A 17,801-nucleotide genomic window follows, 5' to 3' on the forward strand; every position below is an offset into this window, starting at 1 on the left:
GCTAGACTCTGTGCTAAACTCTTCACATATACTATTTCTTCACAGAATAATAATGAAGAATATTTTTTAATCCCTGCTTTATAAATGAAAACTGACACTCAGAAAGGTTTTTAACCTGCTAAAGGTTACACAACTAGTAAGTTGCACAGCAAGATATTAAGCCAGGGTTTGCCACAAAGCCCTGTAAGAGTTAACACTATACTGACTGTTCTTACATTATTTCCCTTAGCATGAATAGTAATCTGGTAAAGTAAGAATTATTTACCCTTTTCCACAGAGGATAAGAAAACAAGCAGAGATCAACCCAATATTACACAACTAGAAGAGTTTCGGATTTGAATTCAGGACTATTTGGGGAGCAAAGACCAGGCTCTTTTCAACCAAATGGATAGAGAAGGAAAACAAAAGCATTTCATCACAGCACAGCCCAACAATAGTTAATGCTCAGCTATGGGGACCATGGGAACTTTCTGAAGATGATGGAACTGCACTAGGGTTGAAACTAATGGCTGTAGAGTTGTGTTTTTCAGCTTGAATCTCACCTGTGATTTAGTTTTGTTTAATGTCCTTTCATGACTTGATTTCTCTCATATGCCAATGTATTTGTAGGTTTCCTAGATTTTATTTTTAGGGAGTGGGGTGAGAGTATCTTCCCATTTTTTGATTAAGCTGGTTCAGCTATGGTGCTATTCAGTAGGTATCTTCAGTGTCAGGTTCCATAGCTGAATGCCATTGTTATTATAATAATTACTTGTAATCACATTGTAAGCTTGAATTTGGGCTTATACCTGCATCTTTAGTATTTTGTACATTCAGTTATTTAGACTTTGGGAGACCTCCTAATCAACTTTGTAGGTTAAATAGACTTCATCAACTACAGTCTATTTTGAGTTTATAGTTTAATTCAGAATTGTATTAAATTGACATTTTGCATTTGACTTCATTTTACATTAGTTTGAAGTAAATTATTTCATTTTTGGATTCTGGAATTTTGAACCTTTACTGTAATTGTTAACATAACTGCCGTGAAATATTTGAATAAAGATGGCAAAAAAAAAAATAATAAAAACATTTCAATGGAGGAAAAAATTTAGTCTGTAGGCATTTATTGCCTGCAATAAAAAAGCAGGTATCTTATGTGTTTCAAATGCAATAACGTAACTCAAGTAAAATGTACTCTACAATCAGAAGTAACACTACAGAACTTTAAATAAGTTTGCAGCTTCAAAATAACAATAGGAAACAGTTACAGGCACAATCCATTCAATTTTCATGACCACTGTATAAGGTAGACACTATTTTTAACTCTTCCACAGATGAAAAAAACTAAGGCACAGAAAGATTAAACTTGCCCACTTTCTGTCCTGTCTCATGGAAACTGATGAGCCTCCTCTCCAAGGTACTCTGCTTCCTCTCTTCCTGAAGGCATCCCTATCATGTCCTCTGAAAGCTCAGCTCACTCTTGCTTTCAATTCACCCTCTTTAGTCTCTCTTCCCCTTCTATGTATAAACACATTCAAGTTCCCTTCCTAACCTAAACCTGTTAACTCGGTTCTCTCAAATTCCCACACTATTGTCTTCCTTACCTTCAACAAACCTCTGGAAAGAGCGCAAACTCTAATTTTCTTCACCTCCTCAAACCTTATTCGTGATCTTATTCACTGTTCATCATCCTCCCCATCCAAACTTGCAAATTCCTCCACTACTTTCTATCTCAGTTAACTGCAGCACTACTACCCCAGTCTGCTAAGCTTCAAATTAGAATCATTTAATATTGTTCTCAAAATCTTCTTTTCCTTTTCATTTGGGATACCTGGATGCTCCAAAGTCTGACTTCCTAGCTGTCTACTTTATGCAAGACTTACCTACCATCTTCCAGGGTAACTGTTCTTATCAACATTGTATCAGAATCATTTATAAAGTTTTTCAAATGCCTTACATGAACAATCCTACCCTCTCAACAGCCTCCCAAAACAAGCACACGTTCACTTACTTTCTCATGGTCTAGCAAAATCTCTGGGCAAAAAATATATATATATATTATTGAAAAATATCCCTAGATGATCCTAGTAAGTCACACATAACCTCTCCGCCTTGGAAGATAAAGCTTCAATTTGCTCCAAAAATAAAAATGTTGTCCAGTGTATGAAAAAATATGTACTCTTGGTTCATACATACATACAACTCTCAAGACTTAAAATACCTCCCCCTGCCAAACATAGTAAGAGTGTTCAGGTCCTAAATGAGATGTCAAAAAACAAAAGCTAATATTCTGTGGTTGCTTTCCCTCAGTCTTCAGCATGACTCTCCCATTAGCCCTTCAAATCTCTAGCAAAACACCTTCAGTCTCACCATTAAAAGTGAGGGGTCTTTGGGGCACTTGGGTGGCTCTGTTGGTTAAGCGTCTGACTTCAGCTCAGGTCACAATCTCACCGCTCATGAGTTCGAGCCCCACGATGGGCTTTGTGCTGCCAGCTCAGAGCCTGGAGCCTGCTTTGGATTCTGTGTCTCCCTCTCTCTCTGCCCCTCCCCTGCTCATATGTGTGCACAAACTGTCTCTCTCAAAAATAAATAAACTTAAAAAAAAAACTAAAAAAAGAAAAAGTGAGGGGTCTTCCATCTGTATAACAACAATTCAAGGGCAAATGAAAGAAAACTGATGTCAACATTAAATAAAGCCTTTGTCATAATACAATTATATTAGTCATTCACAGTAAAAATATTTTCTAGAAACTTAAATCCAGAAGGCATTTATAGACATTTATGGAGTGATGCCCACAGATAAGGCTGAAACTACCATTCTTGTTGTTTACCTGCAGTTGTTTGGCAGACAAATCTTTTGTTCCTCTGAACACGTAGCTTTTTGAAATGCCCTCACATCCAAGTTCATGAACCTGTACCATTCTCCCAAAAGTAATAAGTCCAACCAAAGCTGTAGGTGGTAAAAGACTCAATGACATCTGCATAGATTCTTTCAGGGCTTGTAAATCTTCATCTTCCATGCAAGTATCAACCACATAGAGGAATATCAAAGGCATCTGAGGACCACGCTTTTAAAAAATGTTGTAATAATTAGGAAATAATGTATTAACAGTCAGCACAATATACAAGGATAATTAGTAGAGGACTAAATAATTTAAAATACATTCATACAATGAAATCTTAATAAAATCATTTCAGAAATGAGAGAAGTTATCTATGCATGGAGAGATATATGAGACATATCAAAGGAAAAATTAAGTTTAAAAACATTATTTATAATTACATAAAGGAGACTTTCATCTTTGATCTGTTTAACTGCATAAGGCTTCATTTCTTATAACAAGTATTTATTTCTCCTAAAATAAGGAAACAGTAGTTATAAAGCTTAAAAAGAAAACAATAAAGATCTCAACCTGAATTAGACCATAAGAGAACTGGGAACTAGTTAGGCTGCTACTTCCTGGCGCACATGAACCATACTCTGCTTTCTCTACTAGAATCACAGAGGATATCGTTACTTTACAACTTAAATATGTAAACAACTACGTAAAGCTGTTCAGAAAGGGAAGAAAAATGATTTTCTTAACAAGGACCAATGCAAAAGTAACTTTAACAGTTAGACTTGGATTATATATCATCAGGTTCTAGCATCATAGTAACTTAACTATTTGTGAACTGACCTTCCAACCACACAGCAACATTGAGAGTGTACTGTTTATTGATCTACTCAGTATAGCAAATCACACCACACCACCCAATATCCTAGCCACCCATTAAATAACTACAACAGGGAAATTACCTTGTTCAAATTGAATAGGACAGTTCTTACCTCTCAAATGCTCCATCAATTCAATGTGGGAATCGAGAACAATGCCCTTTAGGTCATCTCAATTTAACAATTCTATTGGTATAAAGTAAATCGCCGAATATTTAAGACTTTCTTAAGGATTTATGTTCTTACCAGAACTACATATTCAATGCTAGAAAACTGAGGTAAGAGCTCCGCAGGTTGATTCAATTCAGATATACCAGCGTAAGTAGGTGGAAACTACAGAGAGAAAACAATGAACATTTTGAATGAATTATTTGCCAGAATGAAATTTTAAACTGCAAATAATTTTCTGATCACTTAACTACTAAAAACTATTTTTCATCATATGAAAAATTATTTCATCTTTTTTTAAAATATGCATTTTTCTACATATTAAGACCAGTACTACAGCATTAACATCTGCATTGGGGGTTTTCTTACCTGATTCCTTTGGTAACAAAAGTTGCAAGCCCAGAGTTTTGCTCGGTAATCCACTTGACTGTTTTAAGAAAAGATACAATAGAGCTCATGTTTCAGTTCCATTGTACAATGATCCTAATTTTAATAAAATTAACTTCTTTCTAAAAGAACTCATATTTTTAACTGTATATACAAATGTTCAAATGAACATATTATCACTTTTAATATATAGCAAATATCAGTAAAAATGATTTTTTTTTTCAAATGATTCAGTGATTTCTACACTCAGATCTAGAAAACATTCATTTAATTCAAAAATGTATTTATTCAATGCTTAATATGTACCAGCCATTATCCTAGGTGCTGGTGATACAGCAGTAAACAAGAGATCAAAGGTCCCTGCTATCATGGAGCTTATTCTGGAACAGAAAGACATACAAAAAGAAAGTAGATGTATAAATACAAATGATACTTTCAGACAGTGACAATAAGAGACTAAAGATAACAAAGAAGGATGTGAAAGTGTGTTTGGGAGGACTACATTATTTATTTTTTAAAGTTCATTTATTTATTTTGAAAGAGAGAAAAGGGAGGGGCAGAGAGAGAGGGAGAGAGAGAATCCCAAGCAGGCTCTGTACTGTCAGCGCAGAGCCCAATGGGGTGGGGTGGGGATCAAACCTAGGAACCATGAGATCATGACCTGAGATGAAATCAAGAGTCAGACACTTGACAGACTGAGACACCATGGTCCCCTGGGATGGCTACTTTAAAAGAAGACCTTCTGAAATAAACAATTGAAGTTTGATCTAAATGAAAAGAACAGGGCACAGGAAAATCTAGGGGCAGAGTAATCCAGCAGAATATACAGCTATTATACAAATTCCAAGATAGGAATAAATTTGGTATGTTCAAGGATCAGAAAGAGGGTAAGGTATAAGGTAGATAACAATAAGGGAAATGGATGATATAACACACAGGGTTTTGTAAGTCTTAACTAGCAGTTTGGATTTCTCATTCCAAGTATAATAAAACAAAACTGAAGGATTTTAATAATCTGATATCCATTTGTAACATTCTAGCATCTGGATAGAGAATAAAGTACTGAAAGACAAGAATGGAAACAAGGGGGCCAGTTAGGTGGGTAATGAAATTGTCCAGTAAAAAGATGGTGTATCTTAAAGTAGAGTGTACTAGCAGCAACTGAATACAGGAGACAGAATCAGTAATGTTCTGGAGGCAGAATCAATCTGAGTTGCTAATGGACTGGGTGGGGAGACAGAATGGAAAGAGGAATAAAGGAAGATTCTTGATATTCTGGTTTATGCTATAGGAAATTGTAACATTTTTAATTCAAACACCATACCAATCAATTATGACTTCTAATGACACGAGATGGGTCTAATGACACACAGCATCTAGATATACTAGTGATTGGATCTAACAGTTCATATAGTGACAATTTTACATTTGGTCTGTAATCAACTCACTACAACTAGAATATCCTTCAATTTTACAGCTGTTTGGATTTGACTATCCTAATTTGAAAAAATAACTATAAATAAAAAAGACATTTTTATATAAATGAACAAGAAACTACATTTTTAAATCATATAGCCACAGAGGCGCCTGGGTGGCTCAGTCAGTTGAGCGCCCGACTTCGGCTCAGGTCATGATCTCGAGGTCCGTGAGTTCGAGCTCCGCATCGGGCTCTGTGCTGACAGCTCAGAGCCTGGAGCCTGCTTCAGAATCTGTGCCTCCCTCTCTCTGCCCCTCCCCCACTCATGCTCTGTCTCTCTCTCTCTCTCTGTCAAAAATAAACTTTAAAAAATAATAATAATAATAAAAATAAATCATATTGCCACATTAATTGTTTCAATATATTTTAATTACCATAAAGGATTCAAAACTGCACGGCAAGTGGTCCTGCTACACAGAACAGGTTCATACTGAATAGGTGGTAAATCAGGTCTCTCCTTCAGTGGTGTAAATAAGGCTGCTACGGGAACAACCATTCTTGTAGCTTCTAGTCGACTTGATGGCCAAACATTCCAGCTAAATCGGACTCCATCTCGTTCTTCATTTTGTTGGATGAATTCCAAATAGGTTGTCATTGTAGAGCCTGATTCTTATTTCTGTGACAAAATTTAAGATGTTTAAAAATCCTCGTAAGGAAATCTAAAATAAATGTTTTTCCCATGTTCAGCAATATTAATCCACGAGAAATCAAAATGAAATAAAGGTATTCATCTCAGAAAAAAATTAGCAAGCAACAATAACCTCACTTATAACAAAAAAAATAAATCACCCTCCAGAACCCAATGCTCATTAAGCCCAGCAAGAGGTATTTTATCCTTATTTATTCATTCTTGAAAAAGCTAGAGCAAAAAATAATAATAATAATGAAATATGTGTCCTATTTATTTAAGTGTGTATAAGAAACAAAGGTAAAAATGGGGGAAAATTTAGATCCCATGTTTTCCATATCAGCCTTGTAAGTTATATTATTCTAATGAACAGATTACTGAAACCATTAAATTCTAAAGTTCATATGGTTTTGTATGTAGAAAATGACAAGTTTCTACTAAACTTGCTAGAAGTGAATGCTTAACAGTGCATAACAAAAAGATTTTTCTAAAACTAGGTACTGCTGTTTTAGACAGGTAATTTTTTCATTGTGCAAATATAGGGAATTTGTGGCACAATAAATAAAATGCTTCATAAGTGGTGTTCCCTATGATTTACATGCCATTTAACTTCTTTTGCAGAAAATTAAGCCAGAATATTTTTTTAAATGTTTATTTTTGACAGAAAGAGCACATGAGTGGAGGAGGTGCAGAGAGACAGGGGGACAGAGATCTAAATCGGGCTCCATGCTAACAGCAGAGAGCCCCATGTGGGGCTCAAACTCATGAACCATGAGATCATGACCTGAACCAATCAGACACCCAACCAACTTGAGCCACCCAGGTGCCCCTCACCCAGAATATTTTTAATATTCCAATTTAGGAGGGCATTTTTTTTTATTATTTTGGAAAGTGGGAGAGCATTTTAAACTCTAATTTGAGGTATACAATTTCAATATAATCATTTACATTTATTAGCAGGCGGAAGAGGATGCCACTCTGGTTTGGGCCCAGTATCAAGAGACATCTCCATCTTGTTACTCTCTTACTGCCTGTCTAGAATGCCAGCTTTCCTGCCTAGGCAACAGTTCTATCTCACAATCTCAAACTTCGGCAGTGATCAGTGATGGAAGGAAATTGTAAAATACAAAGTTCTGAGAGGACAGAGAGTTTCAAGTATTAGGTGGCTGGCCAAAAGATTTGTAGGAGAGATGAAGGACATCAAGAACTGAAGAATTACGAAGGTAGGATGCCAAAAGAGCCAACATGGAAGGTGAAGTTGCAAAGAACAATAGGATGAGGAACTGATTCTAAAATGTAACTGAGGGAAGAAAAGGTATTTGAAAAAAACATACTGAATACAATAATTTTAATTTTAGAAAATTTTTCAAAGATTTGATAATGAACATTCCAAAAAGTGAAGCTCAACAAATATGACTACCTTAGCAGCTAAGAATTTTCTTTTCTTTGAAAGAAATAAGAATGTTATATATTAAACATACCTCAGTTTAAAAAAAAAAAGAAAAATTAACCACTATTTCCTATCAGAATCTCAGACACAACTAGAGAATTTTACACTAATCAAAAGCAGACAGAGTTTTCAAAGGCTGATAAGGATAAAGAGGAATCCTAAGGTAACTAAATTTGTTTAGAAAAGATTATCTTTAAACTAAATATAGAAGGCAGTTTGGAGAGACAGACTGTGAGTTTTCAAGAAAATGTGGGTGTTGAAAAATAATGATAAAACAAAGATCTGGGATAGTCAGAGGTGTGTTACATGCCAATCTCAGTTTTACTTGTTTATTTTTTAATTTTTCTCACATTCATTGATTTATTTTGAAAGAGACAACATGAGAGTACAAGCAGGGAGGGGGTAAGGGGGCACAGAGAGACAGAGAGAGAGAGAGAGAGAGAGAGAGAGAGAGAGAGAGAGAATCCTAAGCAGGCTCCAAGTTATCAGTGCAGAGCCCCACATGGGGCTCAATCTCACAAACCGTGAGATCATGACCTGAGCTGAAATCAAGAGCCGGGTGCTTAACCAACTCCACCACCCAGGCGACCCCCCCCCCCCCCAACCTCCAACCTCAGTTTTAAAGGAGAAACAGGGGCATCTGAGTGGCTCAGTCATTTAAACATCCAACTTGGGCATAGGTCATGATCTCATGGTTCCGGGAGTTCGAGCCCCGTGCCGAACTCTGTGCTGACAGCTCAGAGCCTGGAGCCTGCTTCATAGTCTGCAGATTAGCAATAGCTTCTGTGTTACAGATGTGAATATAAATTCCAGAACTATGCAAACCTTCCCATAATTTCTACAGAATGTTAAGCAAATGAAGTTTTCTGTTTATTACCTAATTGCAATGTATAATCTATGTCATCTAAAATGCATCACCAAAAAGCATTAAAATACCAGACCAATCAGGGTTTTTTATCTGAACCACAAAAACACAAAAAAATGTTTTGACTACTTTCTCAATTCTCCAAAACTGGTACATAACTAGTAGTTAGCTATGTGGCATACATTTTCTCAATAATGTTGAAGTGAGCCTGTAACCTGGAAAATAATTGACAGTATTTATTAACAACGAAAAAATTTGAGTTTTCAAGCAAATATCAAAATTTTTGAAAACCTTGGGTCCACTACCATGAGCTTCACAGCTTGCTAATATGTAAAGATTTTTCTGAGATCAGTAATGTTATTATTGTGATTTTTCTATTATATAATGAACCATGTCCACATTTAGAAAATATACCTTACTCAGTGAAGCAAAATCTCCCAAATGATCAATTCATGATGTTACAAAATCATGCGAAGGTAAAGATCCATGCATGAGTAAAGACCCATTCAAAGTGCAGAACAGACCAATGAATTTTAATGCAATAGAGTGCAAAAAGTTCATTTCTAAGATTTCAAATTTCACACTGCTATTAACCCTTGATTTATGAATTAACCATCAAGTTGTAGTGCAGTATCTTTTTTTTTTTTTTTTTTAAAGTGGCTCTGCACTGGGTGTGGAGCTTGAACTCCAAACCCCAGCGTGGGGCTCGAACTCATCCTCTTGTAGGGCTGGGATCAAGACCTGAGCTGAGATCAAGAGTCGGACGCTTAACCCACTGAGTCACCTAGGTGCCCCTGCAGTGTAGTATTAAAGAAGAATATGCAGAATTACCTGAAAAAGCTATTAAAATACCCCTTTTTCCAACTACATATCTATGTGAAGCCAGATTTCTTTCATACAATTCAAGTATAATAACATATCACAATAGACTGACCGCAAAAATAGATATGAAAATCCACCTGTCTTCTATTAAGGCAGGGGTGTGGTTTTTCTTTTTTGTTTTTTTTTCTTTTTGTTTTGATCCTCAGTAATGTTTAAGAGTCTAAAGTGGTCCTAAGGACGACCATCTTAGGACAATAGGGCTTACTTAATACCATCAAGGAACCCAGTAGAGAAAGGCTCTATGAGACTTAGCATAAAGACATTTACACACAATAACCAGATTGTAACTCCACATCCTGACTTTTTATTATGACACACTAAATACCACCTGTGTGATATTTTGTGCACAATTAACTTCCTTTTCCTCACTTTTTCCTTTCAATCTCTCTGCTCTAAGATCATATATGCTCACTATATAACATCTGTTTTATGTTGTACATTCTCACTTTCCAGTATTATTTTTTAAAAAGTCCCACCTGTTTCTTCTGAACTGGTCCAATTACATGGCCATGCACAACACCTCCTTGACTTCCCTCACCTTTCCACAGTAGGTATTGTGCCATTTCAAAATCACTAATTCTAGATTTTCTAGGTAGTGTTTTTTCTAGTGTTAATTTCTAGATAGCTTTCTAATAGAACACCTGCCAGGCTGGGCCCCATATCCAACAATGGCATATCTGAAATAAATTCTTTTTACAAACTAGCTTTTTATAAAATATCATTATTTGATCAGCACTCTCTCCCTTAAAATTATGTTAAAGCCAAATAAAAATGATTCAGACACTATATTAGGATGGAGATTTAATATAGTAGTCATATTTTTTTAAGTGGTACAAATACAAAAGACCATTCTAAAGAAATGTGTCATTTCCCAGCACAACTTATTGTGAGTGGGAGTTACTTTGGTTAATTAATTACTCCTGGTATAACTAAAAGCAAAGAAGCAAAACACTTAATGTTTCTTTAACCTAGCATATCAAATACATGCCCACAGTATTTTTAAAAGCTTCACTTATTCAATAAATAATGGGAAATTTTCAATATTAGAGCACTTTTACAGACTCTAAATGAAAAATATCCTCAGTTGCAAGTAAAATTTGAGTTTCTTCCAATCAGATGTATTTAACAATTAAGTGTGCCTCTCTACTTTTCAATTGTAAAAACCTCAATAAAGTGTTTTCAATTGCTTTCCATAGCTGTTGATCTTGGACAAAAGCTTAACCTCTATGATCCTCAATTTCTCATGAAAAAGATAAGGGGCTTAGGCTAGAAACTACAAGGCCCCTTCTAACTCTAAAATTGTATGAGTCAAATAAAAATGGTCAGACTTCCAAAACGATGTTAATTAGGCTACTGAAAAGGAGAGAGAAGGGAGACTTAACATTTATATTTAAATCTAAAACTTTTTTTAACCAAGTTAATTTGGCTAGGTATACATGGCTTTGCAGGGTGGAGGTCGAAGAAATTCACGTGAATTCAACATACCCCAGAGGTTACATGTAGATTGACCATGCTTTTCCCTTCCCACCAAAACGGGAAGAAAACACTAGCACAACAGAAAAGACTGATCGGACCTGAAAACTGAACTCCACTTGTAATTGAGGCCTAAGGCGTTAGCTTTACCTGGCAATTCTCCTTATCCCCTTTGACTCCCAAGGCCAAACTACCGGTGACGAAGTCACCTGGGTTCAAAGTCTAGGGCACTTCAGATCCAGCAAGGTAAGAACCAAGAAGCCCAAGGGTCCAGAACCGGTGATAGGCTGGAGTAAGGAAGGCAGATCGCCCGGGAGGCGGGAGTGGGCGCTGGGCGAGATGCTGAACTACCTTTTTTCACCCGACTTCTATCTTTCGCACCTTATCCAAGGGAGCTTGGTGAGGGGACCGGGCCCCCAGGCCCCGGAAAAACGAAGCAGAGCGGTTGGTGAGAGGGCGAAGGGGTCAAGATTCAAGGCTGCCCCCCAGAGCCCGCTCGCCACAGCAGGCGCGTCCAACCTGTTCCCGAGTATCATGAAGCAGAGCGGGCACCATCCCGGAGACCCCGGCCCACCCGCCCGCCGGCCCACAGCCGCACAGCTGCCCCTCCCCCGCTTTCCGCTGAGAGCCCGCGTCCCCTCCAGGGAGCCGGGAGGAGGCGGCCCAGAAGTCAGTCCCTACCACCGTGCCCCCAGACAAGATCCGCGCCGGTTGCAACCTCCGCCCAGCAAAATCGGTCCTTTCCGACGAGCTGGAGCAGCCGTGGCACTCGATCAGGGCCGGCGCCGCCCCGCCCCCGGCCTCCGCGCAGAACACGACTGGGCCAACATGGCTGGTGCCGCCTCTGCCACGTCAAGGGCTGGCGGGGCGGGGCGGCCGCGCCGGGGAACTTAAGGGGAGAGTGCGGGACCGGGCAGAACCGAGCGGGTATAAGGCGCGAGGGGAGAGGAGGGAGGTGGAAGGGGCGGGGACGGAGCCGGGGCGGGGCTACCAGGGGAGGGAACTAATGGTGAGAGTGCGGGACCCGGGCGGAGCCGAGTGAAGGGTGGGGAAGGAGAAGAGGCTGGAGGGAAGGGAGGCTACGGAGCCTGAGGGGCGGGGACAACCAAGACAAACCAGACTGGGAAACTCCAGAGGGCTAGGGACCCCAGCGGAACTGGAGCGCCTTAATCCCTTCCCAGGAACCGCGTCCGGCCCCACTCCCTGAGGGCCGCAGGCCAGAGTGGCACCTTCTGTGGCCACTCAACGTCCAGTAGGAGGACATCCTCACCTGTAGGGCCCTGGTTGATTCCTAGGACTACAAAACCGCATCTCCCAAAAAAAATACAAAGTGAGAAGTTCGTTTGTTCACTTAGTGCAACAAATATTTACTGAACATCTACAATGTGCCAGGTACAGTAGCAATGCTAGTGATATTGATGTAGGCAAAACAGGCCAAAATCCGTGGCCTGTACATTGGATTTTTGTATTCCTAGACAGTCTACCTCTTGCCTCCTATACTACATCGGCCACCTCTCCTCCCCACTACTGCAATCTCTGGCTGATTCATCTTAATGCGTTTTCTGCTTCTCTTTCCCAAAGGAAGAGCTGAGCAAAATGGGAGAGACAGAAACGGGTTGGAAAGACATTACAGCTTGGCGATCTCAAGCACCTCATCCCTAAGTGAGGTTGCTCATGGAATTAATTCCAGACATGACTACACCTAAAACCTTGCCAGGCTTAGCCCTCGAAGCATTTTAAGGAGTTGGAAAAAAGATCAAATCCTTGTTCTTCATTATAGTTGAGAAATAAGATGTGCACCAAACATGTATTTTCGGCCTATAAAGTGTATGCTAAGGTTGTTTTGTAAGGTAGAAGAGGATGACTTTGTCTGTCAAATTTGAATAAAATTCTGAGGAGGAAATGGGAATCAAACAAAATTTAGGGGTGCCTGGGTGGCTCAGTCTGTTGAGTGTCCGAGTTCGGCTCAGGTCATGCTCTCCTGGTCTGTGAGTTGGACCCTGCGTAGGGCTCTGTGCTGACCGCTCAGAGCCTGGAGCCCGCTTTGGATTCTGTGTCTCCCTCTCTGCCCCTCCCCCACTCGTGCTCTGTCTCTCTCTCTCTCTCTCTCTCTCTCTGTCAAAAATAAACACTAAAAAATAAAAAAAATAAAAAAAATAAACCACAAAATTTAGCATAGGCCTGCAAATAAGGTGAGCTCAGGATGCTACCTCAATGAGGATTCTTGACTGAAAGCACAGCAAGTAAACAGCTGTGGACTATGGTATAAAAGTGGAATAAGGACATACACAAAAAGAAACACGATCCAATAACCAATAGACATAGAAGAGAGGATCCATGGGGATCTTGGAATTCAGTGAGGAATAAACCAAAATATAGTACCTTCGGTAATTTCATTCATTTCATTGTCCCCAGAAATGTGTCTTGCCACCATGCAGCTCAATGAAGACTAAACAGTCATAATTCCCTTGTTCTTGGCTGAACAAAAGCCTCTGTTCCCTGTTACAATGAAACAGATGTTAGGATGGGTAATGAATTCATTTAGATCTGTCTTTATGTACTTTAAGATGAACTGGTTTGCATTTAACCATCAGATACAGCATCAAGATCTACTGGACCCAACTTTAGTTTTCTGGAATTTTCTTTTTTTTTTGAGTTCTATATGTAAGAATCCATACTTAATGACTTTTTAACCTTTCTTAGAGATCTTCCAAAGAACACAGAAAATAATTTTTTTAATTTATTTATTTGAGAGGGGAGTGAAGGGGGAGAGGCAGAGAGAGAGGGAGATAGAGTATCAATCCCAAGTAGGCTCCATGCTGTCAGCACAGAGCCCAACATGGGGCTCAAACCCACGAACCATGAGATCATTACCTGAGCCAAAAGCAAGAGTCAGACGCTTTTTTTAAAAAAAAAAATAGAATATCGCTTCTCGGCCTTTTGGCTAAGATCAAGTGTAAAAAAAAAAATAGAATAAAACTTGCAATTGCTTTATGAGTCCATTGGACTCTTGTAAATCTAGGATACATTATGGGATCTTAGTGATCTTATTTTTCCTGTATCTTGAAACATTCTGCTAATTCATCATGAAATGATTTACTCATCAATTATTCCAACTCTTCTTTTAAAAAGACTAAAATAATAAGACAACCAGAAAAATGATAGAATTACCCAAGACAATACAATAGTGGAGTAAGCTATCATTCTTGCATTTTCTCTTTGCAATGCCTAAAGTACTGCAGCATTTTTCAAGACCTTTGTACATGTTTTTAGTTTTCAATAAATATAGTTGAGAATTCAGAATTTGGAAGATGAATGCCAAGAGACAGAGAACAGCAATCTAGATCCTGATAATGACTGTGAAATCTTAGACTGTTAATCTTTGGATTACCATCTCCTAGATGAATTTCTCAAACTCAAGGATCATCGTGTTAACATTTCTAAGGTCAAAAAAATGTTATTTTCATCCAGTTATTCATTCAAAAGGATAACTTGGTTACACAATCTTTTGCAACAAAAATCTGGACCATCTCATTTTGCTAAGAACACATATTACAGTATTTCTTTCATCTTTTATGATGTTTATGTGGATAAATTTACTTAATATGATTCTTAAGTAGACAAATGCTAATGGCAGCTATGTATATACAAGATGATATCTAAGGAAATAGATAACCCAGAAATTAAAAATTCTTTAGGTTGATTACTTATAAAGCCAAAAATACAAAAGTCTTACAATTAGGGAGCAAAGATGGCTGTCCTTTCTTCAACAAAATTATGAGCCTTTAGAGGTCTCAAAAAATTCTTCAAGTCCTGTGTTTTGATGATACAAATGCATGAAGAACCAGAAGTAACAATTAGCTAGGATGTAGTAGTGATGCATCTGAAATCTGCAATCACTGTTTACAAGATAGGTATGTTCCAGATTCATGTATCACAGGCAATAAGCTGGTAGTTGCATTCAGAGGACATTGCCCATTTTGGATATGTCTTCAAAACCAGGAAAATATGAAGTGGGTGATGGGCATTGAGGAGGACACTTGTTGGGATGAGCACTGGATGTTGTATGGAAACCAGTTTGACAATAAATTAAAAAATAAACATTTAAAAAACTTAAAAAAAGGAAAATATGGAATGAAAATTGGTATTTGCTATGCTTAGATACGTATTTAAATTTTCAATAAAGTTGTTTTCCATTATCCCTTTACTCTTTTTATAACAGCTTTACTGAATATCCCTTTACTCTAATTTGTATAAATTCATGGAATGATATAAAGATATAAAAATTAAAAAGAGTCAATTAGACCCAGCTTGTAAATGGTGAAGACTATTTTTCTTGGTATACTGAAAGTTAAGAGGTTTTGGGTTGAGGAAGAAGAGAGAGAAAAAGAGACAGAGAGGAAAATTTCTTGAGCTCCTTAGAAAGGAGAGTCAGACTAGGAATTGGAGAAAGGGGAGACTCTCCTAAAACAACCTTCTCTGGCTTTCTGACTAAACTATAGACATTCCTGGACCAAGGCATTTGAGATTAATCTGTGAATCTGAAGGATATTTGTTAAACATTTACCAACATGCAACTGATTGCAATTGTTTGCTCTCATTACAGCACTTTGTCAGATCCTGACACAAAATGATTGTTCCTTAAAAATTCATGAATAAGCATGATAACCTAAACAATTATAAATTATTATCATCATCACTTTAATGTTTTGAGATTGACTATGAAAATATAAAATCTGACATAAGCCCCCCAAAAAATTCCTTTTTATTTTCATTATTTAAAAACATTTTTTTTTAATTCCAGTAGTAGTTAACATACAGTGTCATATTAGTTTCAGGTGCACAATATAATGATACAACAATTCTATACATCAGTCAGTGCTCATCACAATAAGTGTACTCAATCCTCATCACCTATATTACCCATCCCCCCACCTACCACCCCTCTGTTAACCATAAATTTATTCTGTATAGTTAAGAGTCTGTCTTTTGGTTTGTTTCTTTTCTTCTTTGTTCATTTGTTTTGTTTCTCAAAATCATATGAGTGAAATATGAGTGAAATCATATAAATGAAATATGAATGAAATGAGTGAAATCATATGGTATTTGTCTTTCTCTGGCTTATTTCACTTACCATTATGTAGTCTCTAGATCCATCTATTTTGTTGCAAATGGAAATATTTTATTCTTTTTTATGGCTGAGTCATATACACACACACACACACACACACACACACACACTTATATATACACTTCTTTATTCATTCATCTATCAATGGACATTTAGGTCATTGCAAATAATACTGCAATAAACAAAAGTCTTTGTTAAAAGCCAATACTCTAATATCATTACTTCCTCAAACTGGCATTTTTCAAAATGCCAGAGAATATTACAAAGAGACAGGGAGGGGTGGCTGGGTGGCTCAGTCAATTGAGTATCTGACTCTCAATTTCAGCTTAGGTCATGATACCAGGGTCTTGGGATCAAGCCCCACATGTGGCTCTGAGATGAGCATGGAGCCTGCATGGGATTCTCTCTCTCTCTCTCTCTCTCTCTCTCTTTGCCCCCTCCCCCTCCCTCACCCCCAAATGCTCCCACATGTGTGCTCTTTATCTTTCTCTAAAATTAAAAAAAAATAAATAGAGAGAGAGGTTCTATAGTCAAATAAAGTTGGGAAACACCAGTTAAATTATGAAAAACTTGGTCTTTTGACTTGTCAGGGATTTTAATATGCTAACATTTATTGTGAACCTTTAAGAGAAGGATTTAAATACATTTCCCAAAGATATTTGATCTTGGAACTTTTTTCCAGGGACTATCTGGGATCAAGTATTCTAAACACCCTATGACTTTGTTTTCAGTCATTAATTACCTTAAATACTAGTTAATGTGTAACAACCAGTATTTTCCTTCCTACTTCTGACCCCACAGATGTTTCTAAACTGAAGATTCTAGCCAGAACTTCAAAGATAGTCAAGTGAAGTATATCGTAAATTTCTTGGAATTTTACATGGTTACCACCAGATGGCGCTTTCACCTGTACTTTTCTTTTTGGTTTAATCCATTTCCTAGTACAAATGAAGCACTTTGCGTTTTTTTTTAACATGGATTCTCTTCCATTTGTTCAGATGGTGACATTACATGGCACTGGCCAACTCTTTTTGTAGTACTCACTAGAAAAACAATAATCAGATTGTTCTAACTTTGAATTTTCAGCATCAATAGGGTGTCCAGTCCATATATAGGATATTATGGGTCTGGTGCTCTAGTATGCACACACAATTACTACAATCACATTAGATATAGTAATACTAAATAAGGCTAATTAATAAATTACACAGGAGAGTTACGGAATTCTAAATTCAAACAGACCTTAATGATCATTTGGTCTAATCCCTGTACATGACAATGAATGTAAAGATAACAGAGGTTAAATTGCACATCCAAGGTCAAGGTGCTGAGGCTCATTTAAAACCTACAACACTGTTTTCATTTTATGGCTGTCTTTTCACCTTGAAAGGCTGACAAGACTTGCCTTTAAACTTTCCAGCTCTTGTTCAAACAGCAAGTGCTTCTCTTCCACAGAATGACCTACCAGCATTATATTCCAACATCACTTCATTCTGCCACTCTGACCAACTCCAGAATGATTACTAAGAGTTTTATTTAATCAAGCGAAACAAAGGAAATACTTTCATCTACTCTTTTTTTTTTTTTTTACATTTATTTATTTTTGAGAAACAGAGTAAGACAAAGCGTGAGTGGGGGAGGGG

The 17,801-nt window shown here is 37.6% G+C and overlaps 1 protein-coding gene across 3 annotated transcripts in view; it reads right to left on the minus strand.

Annotated features, from left to right (window-relative positions):
* SEC23A (SEC23 homolog A, COPII component) overlaps positions 1–13,526 on the minus strand; it is a 66,245-nt gene extending 52,719 nt beyond the window's left edge. Inside the window, exons 1-5 of one of the 3 annotated variants that reach the window (XM_078448309.2) lie at positions 13,410–13,526; positions 6,104–6,345; positions 4,235–4,292; positions 3,944–4,030; positions 2,814–3,050 (exon numbers count right to left, since the gene is read on the minus strand). In XM_078448309.2, the coding sequence (XP_078304435.1) occupies positions 2,814–3,050; positions 3,944–4,030; positions 4,235–4,292; positions 6,104–6,324 (603 nt within the window). In that variant the 5' untranslated portion in view covers positions 6,325–6,345; positions 13,410–13,526. Of the gene's footprint in view, positions 1–2,813; positions 3,051–3,943; positions 4,031–4,234; positions 4,293–6,103; positions 6,346–11,708; positions 11,948–13,409 lie in introns of those variants that run through there. The other 2 variants (XM_078448311.2, XM_078448308.2) reach the window with 2 other exon arrangements.
* Between the last annotated feature and the right edge of the window lie 4,275 nt (positions 13,527–17,801).

This window comes from Panthera onca, chromosome B3 (genome assembly GCF_046562875.1).
Source record: "Panthera onca isolate mPanOnc1 chromosome B3, mPanOnc1 haplotype 2, whole genome shotgun sequence".
Classification (NCBI taxonomy): domain Eukaryota; kingdom Metazoa; phylum Chordata; class Mammalia; order Carnivora; family Felidae; genus Panthera; species Panthera onca.